The sequence below is a fragment of the Poecilia formosa genome, unplaced genomic scaffold, assembly GCF_000485575.1.
Source record: "Poecilia formosa unplaced genomic scaffold, Poecilia_formosa-5.1.2 Scaffold292, whole genome shotgun sequence".
Taxonomy (NCBI): domain Eukaryota; kingdom Metazoa; phylum Chordata; class Actinopteri; order Cyprinodontiformes; family Poeciliidae; genus Poecilia; species Poecilia formosa.
In genome coordinates, this window is record NW_006800231.1 from 646,840 (window position 1) to 666,555 (window position 19,716).

The 19,716-nt window shown below is 39.1% G+C and overlaps 2 protein-coding genes and 1 non-coding gene across 3 annotated transcripts; all 3 read right to left on the reverse strand.

Moving 5' to 3' along the window:
* Positions 1 to 431: 431 nt before the first annotated feature.
* LOC103151797 (rab GDP dissociation inhibitor beta-like) lies at positions 432 to 10,432 on the reverse strand. The gene is made up of 7 exons (XM_007572025.2): positions 10,271 to 10,432; positions 4,963 to 5,070; positions 4,709 to 4,808; positions 2,902 to 3,036; positions 2,621 to 2,819; positions 2,409 to 2,540; positions 432 to 592 (listed from the first exon to the last, which is right to left on the reverse strand). Exons 1-7 carry the CDS (start codon positions 10,313 to 10,315, stop codon positions 469 to 471), a joined length of 843 nt encoding a protein of 280 aa, XP_007572087.1. The 5' UTR covers positions 10,316 to 10,432; the 3' UTR covers positions 432 to 468.
* Positions 10,433 to 11,053: 621 nt separating this feature from the next.
* Positions 11,054 to 19,684, reverse strand: ankrd16 (ankyrin repeat domain 16). The gene is made up of 7 exons (XM_007572026.2): positions 18,915 to 19,684; positions 17,152 to 17,372; positions 16,671 to 16,713; positions 16,171 to 16,279; positions 13,722 to 13,883; positions 11,665 to 11,743; positions 11,054 to 11,552 (listed from the first exon to the last, which is right to left on the reverse strand). Exons 1-7 carry the CDS (start codon positions 19,250 to 19,252, stop codon positions 11,377 to 11,379), a joined length of 1,128 nt encoding a protein of 375 aa, XP_007572088.1. The 5' UTR covers positions 19,253 to 19,684; the 3' UTR covers positions 11,054 to 11,376.
* Positions 18,737 to 18,824, reverse strand: trnay-gua (transfer RNA tyrosine (anticodon GUA)). Its single transcript is given in 2 exon segments — positions 18,737 to 18,772; positions 18,788 to 18,824. It is a non-coding gene; the product is annotated as a tRNA-Tyr (tRNA).
* Positions 19,685 to 19,716: the final 32 nt, after the last annotated feature.

Here is a 19,716-nt window from a genome sequence, read left to right on the forward strand (position 1 = left end):
GATTTAAAGTCGACAGCTGGTCAAAATGAATCAAAGAAGNAAGATGTTCAAAACACCAGTGTTACATTTAGTGTTGATTAAATTAATGAATACAAATATGCTTTATAAACAGTGCAGTTTTTTGTTTTTATTACATAAACCATTGAGCTGTTTAGTGTCTTGTGTAACTAAACAACTCTCCACACTCTACAATGAGACCAAGCAGCTGGTGATTCCAAATCATACATGAGTTAACTGATGTACTTAAGAAAACTTAAAGTTAATAATTCTGCATTAATATCATTCTCTTGGAAAAATTCCAGGAGAATGACAAACATGTTGGTTTTATGAAAAGAAAAGCAGAATGGGGAAAGATAAAAAGTAGAATTCCTAACTAAGGTCGTCATTTTTATATAACATAATTACTTTTATTCCATTTCTCTACCCAACAGTGTTTAAGCTGAAGTCTGGAAGCCAAGTTTGTACCATTTACTGTGAGTAAAAACTGCTCACCTCTCCCTCAGACTTGACTCCCACCACCTTCCCATTCTCCATCACGATCTCCTCTATGGGCTTGTTCAACATGTACGTCCCACCAAAGATGGCACTCAACCTGTGATGGAACCAAACAAGAAACACTGCAACACAAATTAAAGTTTCACAAAAGCCTTCAATGAAGTTCTGCCAGCAGGGCTAACTGAAAAAAATTGAGCTCTTCTTTTATTGCCTTAAGAAAGAAGCGTTCTTCTCTTCGTCAGTGTTACTTCATGCTAGTGAAGTAACACTGACATTACTTCATGATAGTCAGTGTTTCACAGACAATTAGGGTCCCGCCAACAAGACCTGCCCTTCAACTCCAATAAGGTGGCTATATGTGGTAATAGAAGGTAGTCATGGTTACAGATGCTACTATTGATTTTATTAGCCTAAGTAAAACCAGATCACGTCATGAGCCATTTCTGTCCCCATATGGTCGCTCATCTACTTTCACCTCTCAAACTTATAGTTTATAGCTGACTCACTGAACTAGGTGAGAAGATGTATGCACCAAGCCACACTGCTTGCATGAGCTCATTGATAAAGACATGTACTTATACTCTGTGAGGTGCAGTCACACTCGGGTGGACACACACTCCAGCCAGTGGACAGCGAACCACAAGGATACCAGCAGTTTTTAGATGTGCTGAATTTCATTCCGATGGCAGAGTCGTAACTCTCCGACTCAGGAGCTCAGTCAGGTTTTATGTTAGTTTTCTTTTACCTCTCAGACTGAAAGTGCTGAAACAAAGAAAGTCAACCAGAGTGCAACCAGTAGAGGTCTGAACAATAAAGTCATTCAAGTGACTGGTGTATCTTTGATGTTAGAGAAACATCTGCAGACCTCAGCTGATGCGCCGTATCACTGATTGTCATGGCAGCAGGCCTCTGATGAGGCTGTAGGAATTTAAATCAACAGAGGCCGATTGTTTTTGACGGGCATCACACAATGCCATTTGTTTCACAATTTCACACCCTATGTGACTGCATCAAGTTTCAAGAAGTCAAAACACACTTGCACTGGCAACAGCTGGTTCCATACAGACTTTATGAGGGCAAAGAAAGCTTAAAGTAGGGCGGGAATTACAGTTGTATGACTGAACTGTCTTAGGATTGTTGTGCTACTTGGTACAAACAGGAAAGTTAGAGACGCACCAATCAATTGGCCAGAAATGGGAAATAATTTTCAGCTCTGATCTGAGATCAGCATTTCAGTGCTGAATACTGAAAATGTTTTTTTTCCCCCTAGTTGGTCATTAAATGCATCAAAACTAAGAACTCCTGCCATTAAGGTATATAAATGAGACATACTGGTGTTTATGTAATTCCATCTTTACTATCAGATTCCATTCTACCTATGAGCTTGCAGCACACTAAGTTGTGTGTTATACGAGTTAAAAATTACTAATTAAAAACAAGTCAAAATCAAAATTGCTATGAAGACTTTAAGAAAAACCAGAAATTTATGTTGGCCAGAAAAAAAAGCATCTCTAGTTATGAATTCTGCCCTGCAGGAGGAAGCTCCCTCTGCTTTCACTCCTCTACAATTATCTGGGATTGTTTCACTAATGGAATGAACAGGTGATGTATAGCAGACTGCAAGCAGAGTGAACTTAACGCCCTAAGATTCATGCAGGTTGAAGGATTCAGATCAACTCATAGAAGGGATGATTGAAATAAAAGCCAACTCTTAGTAATATAAAATTCCATTTGCAATTTAAGAAAACAAAAAGCAAAAAAACGATTACAGTCAGAAATCAAATTTGGTATAATTTATACAGAATCTCAAACAGAAAACATCAACCCAACCCAATGTCACATTCTAAGTTGCAGTTTCCCTACACACACACACGCACACACACACACAGTGGACCCCAGGAGAAGTGTGGTACCTGGCGAAGCCCTGCGGCAGCTCTCCCAGGCCGTACAGAGGGTAGAGGTACGGGCTCTTGCCGTATCTGGCCAGAGATTCGCTGTAAAGCTTTATTCTGTTTATCGTGTCCATGCAGGGTTGATCCAGGTACCTGAGGGAAGACGACGACACATTAAGCATCCAGAACAGAGCATAGAAGACCAGAAAACATTAACCAGAGGCAGAACTGACTCGTCTGTGCGGTAGAGCGCCAGGGAGTGGCCGGTAAAGTCGATGACTTCCTGTCCCAGGCTGAACTTCTGGAAGATGGCCCTCATGGTGGTTTTTTTGGGATCCACGCCTTCCATGGTTTTAGGGTCATTCTCGTCGAAGTTGGCAACAAAGACCAAGAACTTCCGGAAGCGTCGCTTCTCAAACAATCCCATCAGGCCTTTAGCAGAAGAGAACGAGCTGTGAGTGAAGGAGCTGATTTAATGAGAGCAGAGATCACATCCCAAACAGTCACTACTTACTGGATGCCAGGGCCTCAGTCTCAGTGGAGGGCACTTTGTAGATCTTCCCTCCCTTGTACACATAACTGCCTTCAATCACCTTGAAGTCCAGGTAGCGAGTCACCTGTGTGATCAGCAGCATGCGGACCAGCTGGCCTACAAACACAGCAACATTAACCTCATGACCTCACATCTGTTAACCTGACATTATGATAGCTGCTCTAAATCCTTACTCAACTTTTCTTTGGTAATACCAATAATTTGCTTACCGAGAGGAGAAAATATGCTAGCGGAATCCTACAAAACACAACATTTAAAGATTCTATTTCTTACATGTTTGGTGATGAATTAAAGCTGCATGTCGAACTCAATGTGAGCAGCTTAGGGCTGAAATGATTAATCGTGACGAATCGATTATTGAAATCATCGTAAGCTAAAAATCAGTTTATTGTTAACTGGAGTATGCAGACTCACACATGGCATTAGCTGAAAGAAAAACCACAAAGATTTGTACAAACCAAAACTATACAAAATGTATAGTATTAAAAAATAGCAAACTGTCTACAAATCTTTTCTATCCAGAACTCCTATAGTGACGGTCTTAGCTTCACCTGATTCAAATGATGTAAAAACAAAAAAAAAAAAGAACGTACAGACACCTATTGCTATCCAATTATTAATTGGTTAATTCAATAATAATCATCAGATCAGATATATTGCTGTTAACAAAGGGCCGAGTTTATCACACGTTGACGTTAGGATTTTTTAGCTGCATTTGCATCCCTTGCTACAAATGATCAAGAGTTCACTAAAGCAATGCTGTGTTGTTACATTTCAGGAAATAAAATAAAAACATTTTTCTTTATTTTCCACAGAGCCCCTTAGGGGACATGTAGAACATGTTTTCTTTTGCATTTAATTGGAATATGCTTACTGCGATGTCTGCTGGTCTATTTTGTACACAGTCACAAATGTCAAATGTATACACATTTAAAGAGTCTCAGTGTTTATTATTAACCTTTTGGTGCAAAAAACTGATTGAAAATCAATTTATCCACTGCATGTTTATGTCTGTAAGGTTGAGATGGAAATGGCCCTTTAAACCATTCAGACCAACACGAAAGACACACAATCAAAACTGTCAGATAACTATTACCCTGTGATAATAACTCAGAAATAGTCCAAATAGTTTGGATGTATTTTTTATTTCTTTCCTTCTTATGGAAAGTTTCTGTTTATATCACAGGTTTGTGGTGCATTTCTATCCTAAAGTAAAAGATATAAAATTTCAGATGTATTAATGAGATATTAACACACATTGAAAAACCTTGCTTTATAAGCTTTATATTATAGCAGAAAGTATGATAGCCACTGTAAGAAAGGCTTACAGTATTCAATTATGCCACATGAACTTCTCAGGACATTATTGCAAGGGAACACAAAAGAAAAAAATTCCTTCATGTCCCCTAGGGGACTCCATAATTTTCTTAATTATCAAATGAATATTTTTATGCATTTTTAATATTGTACAAAAGATATGATAGATTATTTTATTAGTCTCCCATAGGAGAAATATGTCTTGGAAGCAGGGGCAAAACTGAAATACAACAATAAAAGCTCATCCAAAAGGACAGTAACCAATAAAAATACATAAAAGCACGAATCTCAGATCGGCAATACATCCCCATAAACAAAAAGCCACTTAAGTGGTTAAATCTATAAAATGTGCCATTTTATTTTTTATCCAATTCATCGATTAATCATCAAAATTGATACAATACTCTATTGCTAAGACAATCGTTAGCTGCAGCCCCAGAATATTTGTTACCATTAGCCATGAGGAACTTTGGGACGAGGTCCACATTCCAGTCCCGTCCCTTTCCCATTGACTCTGGAGGGGTCCCAGGCAGGTGGAAGCGCTGGTAGAGCTGCAGGGAGGAAGCAGAACCCAATGAGACCCCCAGCTTGCAGGCCCGACTTCTGAAACCAACACCGTCTCCAACAATGCCGACACAAAGACAAAGCACCGTCTGTCTGTCTCAATACTGATGGGAGGTTGACACTGGTTTTAGGGCGACTTACATCTTCCAGTGGTGTGATAGAAGCGCTCTCAGCTCCGTAGTATGAGTTGCGGTCCATGTGAAGAACCTTCTTCCCCTTTACTGACATAATGCCTGATAAAATGCATTCCTGAAAAAAAACAAACAAAAAAAACAAAAGCACACAATTAAAAGAGCAAAAGTCAAATGTCTTCATAAAGGTTTTATTCTAGTGTTTCAATAAAGCTCATAGAGGCTCCATAACGAAGAGAAGTATGCATGTTCCTTTATTCTGGAATTTATGCGATTATAGCAGCAGGTTTGCAGAACTAAGCGGGTGTAACATGCATCATGTGACCAGAGACTTAAAACAAGTTTCCTGCTGAGTGTGAGGTCACTTTCTACAACTTCTGGTATCATCATCACCACAGAAAGCAACAGGCTCTGCATGTTTCCTGTTTGTCAGGGAAAAGCTGCCCTGAAGGAAGGAGAGCAGCAAACACCTTTCTCGTGTAGAACGAGGAAATTTAAGGCTCAACTGAACAGCAGCAGAACAGAAGACGGGTCAATTTGTGGATTTAAATTTTTTAAAAACTGGTGGAAAAAAGCTGTAGCAACTTACGTTTGTCTCACAAACACACCGTCTGCGTTAGCTAAGATGTTACGGTTTCAAACCCTACAACCTCTGGTGACACTTTCAGCATTACAGCACAATGTTTAAAGCAGCAGTGCCCCTCCTGCACCTGTTGCTGCACAGTGAAGGTCTCCTGGCAGGTTGCACCTTTGCTGAAAACTAGTCTGCTGCTCTGAAATAGCTTAGATCAAGAAAAACCGGCTTTCCTCTGCAGTGATCTGCAGCTGAAGCCGCCTGCCTCAAGAATAAAAACAAACACGGACAGAGTGCTCATCACAGTAAACGCCACACTGACACAGGAGAAACACACATAAAGTGTGCAAACATCAAAGCTAACAAAATTCACTGGAAGCACAAAGTCCATGTTCACATCTTAACCCATTTTAGCCATTAAGCCTTGAAGCATCCACTCATTTGATGTAAATGAAAATCAAACATGCCCAATATGTGGCCTGAATAAGACAAAAGCTTTCTAAGAAATGGACACTTGGAAACAATAAAAATTATGGACCACATACAGTATTTATTAGGACAGTGCAATGAAAGTACTGCTAAGCCCACTGGAACAAAATTATTTCTTCTTATTTTACTTTTTCTGCCCCAAAAATCCAAACAGGTGGCCTAAGCATATAAAAAATTTCAAACTTCACCCAAAATTGTCCTCAGCATGAAATCAAATGATTTTAATTAAATCAAAAGTGAGCATTGCCTAACTGCAGCCAATACTTTTTAGTGAATGGGCCTAAGTGTTTTCCTTCTACAGAATCATCAGATGGCTGGGAGGCCCAGACCCAGAGGAACGGCTTCATACACCATGTTGAGGTTAGCGTTGGTTCGTTAACCATTAACACTCCGACCAACCGGGACCACAAACTTAAACTTTACAGGGAAGACAGAGCCGAGTGCTGGGCAGTGTGTTGAGATGGAAAAGCCACACAAAATTCTTTGTAAACAAATATAAATCATTCTCACCACTCGTTCAACACGCACGTCTGAAAGCGCGACTACAAGTTATTCCTGCGGTTCACGTAGAGCTGCGCGACCAGAGCTAACTGCGCGACCAGAGCTAACACAGTGGGGTTTAAACTCCTACCTTTATCAAAAACTCTGGAAAGAATCTAATTCCTCACTGGGGGTTGATGCAAACATCCATACAGGTTAGCCTGTGTCCAGTTTCAGTAAAAGGCGGCACGCGCGATCTGCGCCGAGTTAAACTTAAGACATTCAGTTGCTGTAGCGCGCGAGGCAACGAGCAGAGGCGCCAGTGGTGTGATTGGTGCGGCTTTAAATGCATAAACTATCTTCTATAAACATATTTTTAGGAATAAATCTCCTCCACCAGTGAAACACTCAGAGAAACAGAGACGCTTACTATCGGCTTTAAAAAGAAAACAACAAAATAGCGATTTTTCTTTTTTTCTAAAAACATAAACAAGAAACACTTAGCCTGGCAGCGGCGCTAGTAAAGCACGGCGGGCCGCCAGGCCTATAATACACTAGGGGAAACTAGGGCTGTAGTGATACAATAATCTCACGATACGATACACGATATTCTGCTCACAATACAATATATATTGCGATATTCAGCAAACGATACAATTCAATACTTTTGCGATTTTCTTAAAGATTTTAGAGAGACAGAGTGATTTTGGTGACATGTTGTGACTGTTATAGACTTGGATTGAATTAATTTAACTGAAAACTGATTAAAAGCACCAACTACACAATACCTGGCTCTGGTTGGACATGGACACAGATTTAAAGTCGACAGCTGGTCAAAATGAATCAAAGAAGTTGGTGAGAAAACATGTTCCTTTTAATTGAAACAGTACAAACTGTAGCTTGCATGTAAAGTAAATAAAGTGCACCAAGTAGCCTGCTCTGAATAGTTTGATACCTTTTTAACCTTGACACTTAACATCTGAAGAAATCACTCCAAGCCTGATGACCTAATCACTCTCCCGGTAAAGCAAGCAGTGAGTGAGCAAGGTGACAGCTGGATGTTACGATATTTGCGGATGAATATCGATTTTTTTCTACAAAAGAAAATATCGATATATATTGCAAAATCAATATTATTACACAGCCCTAGGGGAAACCCTGCATGACATGTAAATCCAACCACACGTTTGCATTTTCTGGCCATAATTTTAATTGTCACTTTTTCACTCAGTATTTTTCTTTGAACCCAGTATATTCAGGGGTGAAGAGCCACAGCTGAATGTGAAGAGCTAAAATCCACAAATCCTTGACACCTCCCCTCAAAGCACTTCTTATTTTAATTGTACTAACAATTTACCTTGATGCACATTAATACAAACAGTGGAGACCGTATTAGCACTTCCGCTGAAGATAATTTCTATGGTTTTCCTCATCTCCACTATTGGGGATACAGCCAACCATGGTCAAAAGAAAAAACACCCCTCCCAGATTGGCTGCTTTACAAACACCAATCAAATAATAAATATATAACAAATAATATATTTAACCAGTTGAATGGACTTCACTGCTGATTATTTCTGCACCTGAAGACCTTGGTGATCTAGATTAAAAGCCCAGGGAGAGTGGTGGTAAGGAAAAACTGAAAATACAGGTTAGATGCAGCTGATAATCACAATATCCTACAATGACATCACTATTGCAGAGTCTACTAATATTGCGCAGCTATATTATTTTACTTTAGCACCAAGTCAAAACTTGAATAACATTAAAAACAAAAGTGTTTGTTCTATATTATTCCATCCAAACTTAAAGATCATCTTCAACTAGCTGAGTGGATAAGGTAGGATTTAATTAATTAGATAAACATAAAACAATAAATTAATAAACTGCTTGGAAGACATTGTTCTGACTGGTCTAACCTGCAAAAAAAATTTAGACCACATTTTCAGTCGATGTTAATGATTATTATGGCTTTGGTTTATCCAGTCTTTGTCATTACTACTCATTTCTATTTATTTATAAATAAATAAATGCATAAAAACTAATACTTCCTACTATTGCTGGTCTATAAATGCCCCTTCTTTCCTGCATCTAGATGGAGTCTGAGCTCAGTGAAAACCAGTTCAAGGTAAGTGACATTAACATGTAGAAATCAGAGATCATCTCATAATTCCCACATTTTTATTTGGATCATCCAGGAAAGCTCTCTCTCTCCAACTGATGTTACACATCGCACAAGATGTGGTGCATGTTATTCTGCCCAGTAATTTAAACACTGAAACAAAACAGAAGTTAAGACACCCAGCTATATCAATAACACCTGTGACACCTTTGCATCCATAAGTTAGCTGTTTGACCGAAAAAGAGGAAGGTGGTAGATGTTGGTGAAATTACTGATTTGAATCAGGAACTGAAACCTATGAAGCTTCAACCCCCTCCCTTCATACAAACAGTTTTAGTCTCTGTGTGTTTTGACTGATATTAAGCTCTTATTGAACCGGACTTTCAGAAAATGTGCGGTGATCTTTCAGTTCCAGTCCTGTTGAGACCACACCCAAGTGAGTTTCACACTCACATAAGTTCTATAAAAACACTTCAGTAGTAATGATTTTTTTTTTTGTTTTGTTTTTGCAGTGACATTAATGTGGAAGAGTATTTTTAAAAGTGTAGGTATATATAAAAAAAATCATATTAGCATTTCCTTTTACAATTAAGTTCAGCAGGTTGTGGAGAGTGCATGAGAAGTTATGTCGCTCCTCATATATAGCATAGAGCTGCTTATTGGCCTGCAATAAAGTCATCACGGGGTTTCATTGTATGCTTCAGCCATTAACTGCCTGCGAGTCAGGAGGCCTTCAGGACTCTAACGCTGTCCATAAAGTGATGGAATGGTGAATGTGGTTTTGGAAATGCTATGAAAGACTTCCTTAGTGTTACAACAACATCATACTGGAATAGCTCAGGAAATCTCCCAACAATAACCGAGGCAGAGACTCTGTGCGCCTCTTAAAAGTGTCACACTTAGAACACAGAAGGGTGTGCAGTTGAAGCACTTCACTTAAAGTACTAAAAGTGTAAAGAATGAGGGACTTCTGCAAAAGTTTATGATAAGTCTGTAAATCGACTTCAATTCGCTGCAATAGTTTTCGCGTCTTTTCCACAAATAGTCCGAGCGGAAACTTCATGAGTTTGAAAGGTTGCTTGGTGTTACGATTAATTTAATCTAGTGAGTCAGAAACTAGTCAGACTGACTGAAAAGTGGCACAGAATCAATAATTCTGCATTCAAACATAATCCAGAAAGATTCCCAAAGGAAGCGAAATCAAGGGAAATTAGTTTGCTCAAAGTGGCCTAACCAATGCTAGCGGACTTATCCGCCTTTTAATCTCGCCTTGGCAAAGGAAAGCTCAACTAAAGTAGCGCTCTACTTCAGATATTTGGTGAAGTTTATATTTAAAATATCGTCAGAGGAAATATATGCTGAATAAATACTAACTAGCTGAAAGGTTAACTACTCCTCTAATGCAAGTTTAGCGATACTGGATTAATCTTTCCATTGACAGCACATAGCATGATGCTAAGTGTTCGCCTTAGCTGCTCGGTTTCGGGTTTCCATTACTTTACATTACACCGCCGCTCCCCTTAGCGGCTAAGCTAACTACTTAGCTAATTGGGCCTAGTTATCTCGAAGCCAAGCTGTCAGCCACCAACTGCGCTAGTAACAGGTTGCAAATCAAGTCTGCGCTCTGTTCCACGTCATATTCCGCTTTCTCACCGTAAGCCCGGTGCCCAGGACGATAACGTCGTACTCTTCATTCATTTTGCAACGCTTTTCGTCTTCTGCTCCTAGCTATCGGGAAATAAGAAAATGGAGATCTGTAAAGACTGGAAACGAAAAGGGGCTGCAGCTCAGCGTCAGGCGCGTGACGCAGGGGGCGGGGCTTCCGAGCTTGTCACTCTTTAGTGGAGAGTGCAGAATGTGATTGGCCTCTTCAAGTGCACCTGTATCCATCCCTGGGAGAAATATACCAAGTTATATCTTCATATATATTGAAGATTATTCAATCTGTATTATGTTTAAAATTATTTAAATATAACCTCAAGTGTGGAAAACACAACATCAGTTGTTGGCAGGCACTGTTACGCCACCTCATTTGCTTTTGCCGCAACTCTTTAAATTAGCATGTTATTATTTAGCACTTAGCATGTTTGTTGTTCCATATAACAAAACATTTTGAAAAAGTATGGGTTGCTTGGATTGTTTGCCAGGAGGATGGAGTAAGTCTCTATTGAAGCACAATATAGATTAACTTGCATTAATATGAGTCTTGATGAGCAATGTGTCCTAGTTTTTGACCAAACTAGATATGTTCAGTCATGATGTACATCACTGGAGAAAACTAAACAGCAAATCAGCACAAAATCCTCAAACGAACCAATAGCCATGGTGTTAGACATCTTTTGACTTGGGCTTTTTCATTGCCAATAGAACCTGTTTAAATTCATTAACGTGATGTGACAAAGTGTGAAATGTGTATGAAAACCTTTACTCAGTGAATGAATTTATTTTTTTTTAAAGATTTATTGAACAGATTTTTACAAAAAGTCTACACAGCCATCTGGCAGGAAAAAAACCTCTCATAACAAACCTCCAAATAAATATTTTTATCTCATATTTCCACTTTCCAAGGAACGGCATGAGCAAAATAGAAGGTCATGATATTGTCAAGATGCTGTCAGATAAGGGAGCGTGCTGAGACACAACCTGATGTCACAGCATCTGCTCATATTTATAGTGAATTCCTCTAAACTCTCTCATAATAGCTTCTGTCTCTGAAATGTCAAAGTTTCAAAGTGACAATGAAAAATGTGCGTTTGTTTTCATGACGATCCTGTGTGTGTTTCTGGCATGTCACGCTCAAACATTCGCAGTACATTCTGCTTCTTGGCCAGCTGCTGGGCTGTTGCACCGGATCCGTCCTCAGAGTCCTGCAGTCCGAGTAGCAGCAGTGTCCAGACTGCTTCTGCATGCTGCCCAATGCAGGCCATGTGGAGAGCTCAGAGAGGGAGGACAAATGAAGAGCACATGGACTAAAAGTTCTTGTTCTTTGCAAAGTTACATTTATCCAGCTGCAAATGAGAACACATGCTGTCTGACACACCGCTTACCGGTGCGTCCTTTTTTGTCCCGAGCATGAAGATCTGCTCCAAGTTCCACTAACGTTTTAATTATGGCAGTGTGGCCCTCCTGAAAAACACACAGCCTTATTAGTCTCAGATTGCTGCCAAAAAGCTTTTTATAAAGGCTTTTGAAACAATTTTAAATATTTCTTTAAGTCACACTTTTTAGAGGGATTCTGTTGAGCGGCTGAAGTAGTCAGTAACTTCCATCCATGCTGCACATGTGTTCCCTAGTATATTTATTTCTTTTCTAGAGGCAGGATACTATGGTTGATTAAACAACTTTAATTTCACAAGCCCAAAAACAATATTTTATGCACAAACTCTTTGACCAGAATAATAAATGATAATATTCATAGAGCTCTGTGGCTCTTTTAAAAGAAAAAAAGTTTGTCTGTGATACAGAACAATTATCCTCTAATGTCAAACATGCAACATCTTAAACTGTAACTGTCCGTCATAGGACAGTTTATAAGTTTTTTCACAAATGATCTGTTGGGTCTCGACTTTAACTGGTCCATTTCCCCAATAGGTCGGGTTCTTATTGCTGTTGCTGGAAGGACAACCCTCACCATTTCCTCAATTCTTCTACAATCTCTAATAGTTTTATCTTCCAGGACTATGTTTTTTTAACTTCATCTACCTAACTGGGGAATTCCAAAAACTCAGATTTCACGGTGCCTGTGGATTTGGATATAATAAAAGAAGTTAGTGTTTAGTTCATATAAAAATTACATGAGAAAAAACCAACAGCTGCTGCATTGTAGATGCACTATCAATAGAACTTATACACACAGTTAGGCAGTGATGGGAGTTGAGCATTTTACCTCCAGTCAGCTCTCATCTGTTGGTAATTTCAAAAGATATTTTATCAATGCGTGAAATACATCAAAACTAAGATATTTCACAATTTTAGATTTGTAACTCCACCAACAAACAGCATGTCCTTATGCACTTCAGAAAAAGTTTCTGACCTGCGTTAAAGCGTAGGTTGGGACATTCTTAAATTGTTTTTTTCATGAACTAATTAGTTTATTTTTAACGTGTCATGTTTGGCAGTGTGGCTCTCAGGATTAATTTCTGAGTCCAAACAAGTGGAGCATTACGGCTTTCCCTATAATTGAGATGTACATAAAAGACTTAATTAGAAATTGCTGAGTTTATTAAATATAATGGACACAGAGACGGAAAAGAAAGCAAAAATGAGAAAAAAAATAAGGGAGAGCAGTTGGGCAAAAGTATTTAAAGGAAAATGAGATGAGAGAAGAAGAGAAAGGGAAGAATAAAGAGAATACGGCTTAGAAGTCTGCTTCTACACCTGCAGAAAGAGAGAGAAACTGAACCAAGAAATGCATATATAATAACATCAATGTCACTGCATGCTATAAATTAATACTAGATGTATTTAGTTGCTGCCACAGCCCAATATAGAATATATGAATCGTAACACCTGTGTGCGTGTGATTCCTGTATTAGCTGTTGGTTTCTGCAGCACATCTCATTCCCCTTCATGAGTTTAGTTCTGACAAATCACAATTGGTAGAAATTGCTTTATGCCAGGAAAAGCCTGATTGGCTTGATTTAGAAGTGAGCTATAAAACTTCTTCAACAGGATGTTTGGAGATATAAAACCATGTGGTGAGGATGTTTACATTTGCAATGTACCTACATTTAAACTTTGTTTTTTCTTAAAGTTCACTGTTAACTTTCCTCAGTACAAATCAAATGTAGTGAGAGGGAACAGGTTTGAATGGTTTGAAAGCCTCTTGCCACAGACTCGTCTTTAAATGGAGTCTCCATCTGCAGTCACACAGAGCAATACAACGGCTCAGTGAGGAAGTAGGAAACCAGCTGTGGTCAGCCAGTGAACAAAACAATGACTCAAACCCAAGTCACAGCAACGACGCTGAAGCAGAAGTGAACATGCTAACTACACATGCTCCCAGCTCATCTGTTCTACAAACATTCACTCTTTCTGTAAGTTCCTACTCAAGTCCTAAAGTGCAAATGTGCAAGAACCTCAAACTGATAGCTGCTGCTCTAACCTTTGCAGCATAATGCAGCGCAGTGAGTTGGATGTCAGTGGCTCTCTGGTTTACGTCCACAACCAGGTCCAGCACCAGAAAACGGAGCGCCTCCTCCTGGCCAGTGACAGCCACCTGGTGCACCGGCTGAGCCCCGAGAACATCAGCAGCCACTGGAGACGCCTGCCAAACAATCACAGATACTGCTGTGGAAATATATTCTGATTTATAATACGCTCCTCTAGGACACCAGTCACATAAAGAAGTGCGATTTTTATCACTAAAGTGCATACATATTTTCGGTTGTATCTTCAGCTGTTGATAAACTGTTTAGCTGAAGTTAAATTATGGATGGAAAAAAACTTTCTTCACCTCAATGAAAGCAAAACTCAAGTTCTATTATTTGGTCAAAAACTTCAGACTACAAATCCAGATCAGATTCTTGGTTCCTTGGCTCGGTCTTGTCAGACCTCTGCTAGGAATCTTGGTTTCACTTTTGACAGCTCTTTAAAACTAGATAAACAAGTTAGTTCTGTTGTTAAATCGAGTTTTTACCACCTTCGGCTTTTAGCAAAAGTTAAATCTTATTTCTGTTTTAAGGACTTTGAGGGACTCATCCATGTCTTCATAACAACTCGTCTGGATTACTGCAACTCTTTATATAGAGGGATGGATAAATCGCAGATTCAGCGACTTCAAATGATCCAGAATGCAGCAGCATGGCTTCTCACAGGAACCAGGAAGCATGACCATATAAGGCCAACTCTGGCATCTTTANGCAAAACTCAAGTTCTATTATTTGGTCAAAAACTTCAGACTACAAATCCAGATCAGATTCTTGGTTCCTTGGCTCGGTCTTGTCAGACCTCTGCTCTTGGTTTCACTTTTGACAGCTCTTTAAAGCTAGATAAACAAGTTAGTTCTGTCGTTAAATTGAGTTTCTACCACCTTCGGCTTTTAGCAAAAGTTAAATCTTACTTCTGTTTTAAGGACTCTGAAGGACTTATCCATGCCTTCATAACAACTCGTCTGGATTACTGCAACTCTTTATATAGAGGGTTGGATAAATCACAGATTCAGCGACTTCAAATGATCCAGAACGCAGCAGCACGGCTTCTTACAGGAACCAGGAAGCATGACCATATAAGGCCAACTCTGGGATCTTTACACTGGCTGCCTGTCTTTTATCAAATAGATTTTAAGATTCTTTTGTTAACTTTTAAAGTTTTAAATGAGTTAGCCACCCCCTCTTATCTTTGGGACCTTTTAAAATTCCGGTCTGTGTCCAGAACTTTATGGTCAAATAATCAGTTATTACTGACAGTTCCTCGGACTCGACTTAAGAGGAAAGCAGATCGAGCTTTTTCTGTTGCTGCTCCTGTTTTAGGGAATAACTTACCTTTCCAGATTAGATCTGCCCACAGCCTGGATAATTTTAAATCACTTCTTAAAACTCATTTTTACTCTTTGGCATTTAATTGACGTATTGTTTTGTGCTCTGTTTTGTCATTTGTGTTATCATTCTTGTACAGCACTTTGGTGCAGTTTTATACTTGTTTTAAAGTGCTATATAAATAAATTTGACATTGACATTGATAATTTTTTCAGTTTTTCGTTAAAAAAAACAGAGCAGAAAACGGTAAAACTAAAAATCCCAATGGTTTTAAATATTATTAGTTGGAATTTATCTTGACGACGGTAAATCAAAATTCTTATTTTGACAAGAAATTTATCTCAATAAATGATAAGCAAATATAATAAATGCATGATTTGATTTGAGTTCTAGATATGAAGTCCTTTAAGCTTGACACTCTGTAGTGGGTTTGAGATTCTTATTTTGAAATAAGACAGAAAATAGTGTTTGAGTTGTAGACCAGTTTTATGACGGCGTTATCTAATAAAGACTGGGTTGTTACATTGAACTGAATAAGGGGTGTATCCTGTAACACTGAGGTGTGTTTCCCTTCAATGCCTCTGATAAAACAATGAATGGCTGACAGTCCAATGTGTGTTAAAGTCACTAATGGATTCTTGTCAATTGATCAGAGCCACAGCAGAACTCCACATGTGTGTTCCCCTTCAAGAATTGCTCCAGATGTCTTAAGAAAATTCATGTCAAAATATTCACTGTGCCATTCTTATTCTAAACAGTAAATGTTGCTGCAGATTAAATCGGCCTGCATTCAACAATTGGTCATATTTGGAAAAGAGAACTACACCAACTTTAACCTTCTAGGACGAACTTTCAGGAGGTTTTTTTTAGTGTATGCAACTTTTTGTAATAAATGTTCCCTCTGTGTTTTCATCCAACCTTACATGTGATAGTAAAAACAAACAGACTCTACGTTCCTTGATGAGCATCACTCTACTTATGTATGAAAAACATGGGGATGTGCATGACTGACTGAAACATCAGTCTTGGAGTGGCGAATCAATGCAGAATTCTGCATCCTTCAACACTTGGCTCCACCTGGTGTTTCTCTATGAGCAGCCTGGCCACAGGGAGGTGTCCGTTCCTGACAGCATCCATGAACGGCGTGATTCCGCAGCTGTCAGCGCTGTCTGGGGCATAGCCACATCTGGAAGAGACGCAGCAGAGCTGAACATCAGTCAGAGCAGGTCAGTGTCTGGCTGCTATAAGATCCCAGGTTGTTACACATTTTGACTCTTTTGATCCTATGACACAAAGTTGATCTAAAATGCATTCCCACATTATGGTGCATCCACTACGATGCTTCACAGTGGGGATGAAGCCTTCAGGGTGATGTGGAGTGCTAACTGTCTGCCAGAGAGGAGAAAAGGTTCAGTTCTGGTCTCCTGCAGAGAATCTACTGCTACATGTTTGTTGACTTGTCTTGCAGTGATTGTGTCATGAATACTGTAGGAAGATTCTGACTTTGCACAGTATGGAACCTTCCAATGCTTCACGTGATTTAGAAGATAAACCATACGGTTACATTTCCCCCTTACCTCTCCAGCAGCATGCTAACCACCTCCTCACAGCCGTGCATAGCTAGAGGAAGAGCAGAGAAGATGTTAGTAGTCTGCTATATCGCGATACTGCAGACTAGTAAAAACAAACAGACTCAGTCTTAGAGGGGCAGTATTATGTGTGTTGCAGGCAGTTTATAGCATAATCAAGTAACTATGTTAATTTCTGTTTTCCTGTTCTTTGTGATGACTTTCTGAAACGCCGCACTCAAGAAGTCATCACAACATGTCTCCTCTATAAACTTCTTAATAACGTTTCTACCACCGTTAAACTGAGAAGTAGCCCCTATAATGAGCTCAGCAGATGTGCAGTTCCACCAGGTGTTTGCTAATTGCTGCTGGCTAGTTTAAAGGAGCTGAGAGGGGAAGACGTGGGGCACACGAGAGAATAACATTATAACAAGTCGATTTTACATAATACTGCCCCTTTAATAAATTTGCAGACCGAAGCATGCGCCACCTGCAGTGTGCAGCGGTGTTCTGCCCGTCGTGCTCTCGCTCCTCCAAACGTCTGGTGCAGCTCGAAGCAGCAGCTCCACGACCTGAGGGTCACCCACCCTGCAGGCGATGTGGAAGGAGTTCCAGGCGTCCTTGTTTCTCAGCGTGGGGTCTGCACCGTGGGACAGCAGCTTCCTTATCACCTCCAGGTTCTTTCTGGTGCACGCCATCATGAGGGGAGTCCTGTGAGAGAGGATAGAAAGCTGATATCACCGAAGTAAAGCAAGCAACTAACAGTCAGAAAACATGACTACAGGCTGACACAGCAATCATTTTCATTGTTTTACGATGTAATTGTTGTAATATTTGTAATACTGGAGTGTGGGATGTGAGACACAACAGGGAAAAATCAAGTTATGTAAAATTATTGTTCCAATTATTGTTCCAATTATTGTTGGAACAATAATTGGCGCACTCATTACTTTTACAAATTACTTTTATAAATTTAGAGCACACTTAGAAAGTCCAGAGAAAACTTATACTTATCTAGCATTCCAGAAATCCAGAGGATACTTTCTTAGATTTATTTAGCAACCCAAAACAGGAACTAGAGCTTCGAACCCAGAAAAACTACCTTAGCAACTACTTTTTAGACTCCTGTTCTCCCAACCCAGAAAAAGAATTAGACCAGAGGATACTTACTTATACTTATCTACCAACCCTGAATAGGAGAATCTAGTTTATTTACTTGGATCAACATTATTAGCTTTTTCTTCTTTTGCTTTTTCTTTTGGTTTGTTATTTTGTTTGTATTTCCTTTTAATTCCTTTAAAGTACTTTGTATTGCCTTGTTGCTGAAAATGTGCTATAAAAATAAAATTACCTTTACCTTTATATTAAAAAAAATTCTACATCATAAAGGCTCCGGGTTCAAAAGTCTGCTGCATCTTTCTCTGTGGATGTTCTCCTTATGCATTCATTGGTTTTCTCTGAGTGCCCTGGATAAAAACACATATTCCTTTTTTTGACCTTCCTAAGCTGCCCTTACATTCCCTCACATGCTGACTCCATTTAACCTTTTCTCCATTTACAACTACAAACTGCAATGTCCCATTGGGATTTTTTGTGACAGACTAACAAAGATTAGTGAGCTACTATGAATTGGAAGGTAAATGATACATGGTCTTCAAATATTTATTTTACAAATAAATGTCTTAAAGCAAAAGTGAGCTATATTTGAAATACCCTGCCTTGACCTTAAATAAAATCCACTTTAGTTGTGTGTGATTTATAACTAGCTAAAACTAGACTGAAAACTACAATAAACAGATGCATAAATGACAAAAATGCAACTAAACCTAAAATGCTTTTTATTACATGGTTATCGTCTACAATAACTCTTTGAATAATCTGAATTAATATAAGTTACAACAACTACAATGTCTAAAACAATTAGTTATCTATTTTTACAGTTCAAGGTTTTTAATAAAGGTGTAAATGTAAAATATGAGTCACTATTCACTTTATCTATTATAAAATATATACAGATACATCCGTGCTAAAATCAAAGCTGAACAAATGTCTACTGAAATGAAACAAAAAGCGGTTCCTTCGAGCCGGATTCGAACCAGCGACCTAAGGATTTCAGCGTCATGCCTCTACAGTCCTCCGCTCTACCAACTGAGCTATCGAAGGGAACTGCAGAACCTCTCTCAACATTGAGCTTTTCCGGCAACTGGAGTTCTACGTCAATAGTGTTTATAATAATTCTCATTTGCTTCTTACCAGTCTGCCCTCTTCAGGCTGTCCACGTTAGCTCCTTCCTGGAGCAAGAAGCCGACACACTCCTCATGGCCCATGGAGGCAGCCTCATGCAGCGGTCTCTTGTAGTCGTTATTGAACACTTCCACGTCTGCGCCAAGCTGCTGTATTAGGAACTCCATAACGTCCAAGTGTCCGTGTCTCGCTGCGTAGTGCAGTAAAGTGTCTCCTGAGCGTCCAAAGTGTTTGCCGCTGACAGAAGCCGTAGCTTCAGCGCTCCATGATGCGATGTGTTTCTGCAGACAGATCAACCTTCCCTCCTGAGTTAGCTTCGCAAGCAGTTTTAAACCACCTTCATCCATGCTTATTTATAAGACAAAATTAACTAAACTCCGGGGATACAGACATGTTGGGAGAAGTATTTTCTTAGAAGGGCTTTCTCCAAGGCTGTAAAATCAGATGGCCAAGCATAGATATTTACGGAGATTGTCTATATCCAGCAATGTTTATATTATCAAATTTTCCGCTAACTCTTTCTAACTTCATTTGAACTAAGCGTTCGATGTGAATAAGTGAAAACTTACGTTACAGCACATAATACCTTACTTTAGAATATGGTTACAGAACTAGAAGACATCAAAGCTATTTCTTTGTAATAACTTCTAGCATTTCAGACTAGCACTTTAATGTAAATGTTACAAATTATTGCAAATATATAACAAATTAAACAGCTCATCAACAGTTGAAAAATAAAACAACCTTTGGAGTAAAATGTACAAACAGAACCGTCTGACGCGAGGATCGGGCTACGCATTTATTGTCCTTT

What these genes read in the sequence shown, in the direction of transcription:
- LOC103151797 (XM_007572025.2), bottom strand. Translation starts at nt 10,315, where the DNA reads ATGAATGAAGAGTACGACGTTATCGTCCTGGGCACCGGGCTTACG. An exon ending in AAAGTTCCTCATGGCTAATG is followed by an intron (nt 3,037 to 4,708) that starts GTAACAAATATT and finishes CTGTGTTTGTAG; the next exon opens with GCCAGCTGGTCCGCATGCTG. An exon ending in GCGCTCTACCGCACAGACGA is followed by an intron (nt 2,541 to 2,620) that starts GTCAGTTCTGCC and finishes GTCTTCCCTCAG; the next exon opens with GTACCTGGATCAACCCTGCA.
- ankrd16 (XM_007572026.2), bottom strand. Translation starts at nt 19,252, where the DNA reads ATGGATGAAGGTGGTTTAAAACTGCTTGCGAAGCTAACTCAGGAGGGA. An exon ending in AGCCTGAAGAGGGCAGACTG is followed by an intron (nt 17,373 to 18,914) that starts GTAAGAAGCAAA and finishes CCTCTCTCACAG; the next exon opens with GACTCCCCTCATGATGGCGT. An exon ending in GGACAAAAAAGGACGCACCG is followed by an intron (nt 11,553 to 11,664) that starts GTAAGCGGTGTG and finishes TCCCTCTCTGAG; the next exon opens with CTCTCCACATGGCCTGCATT.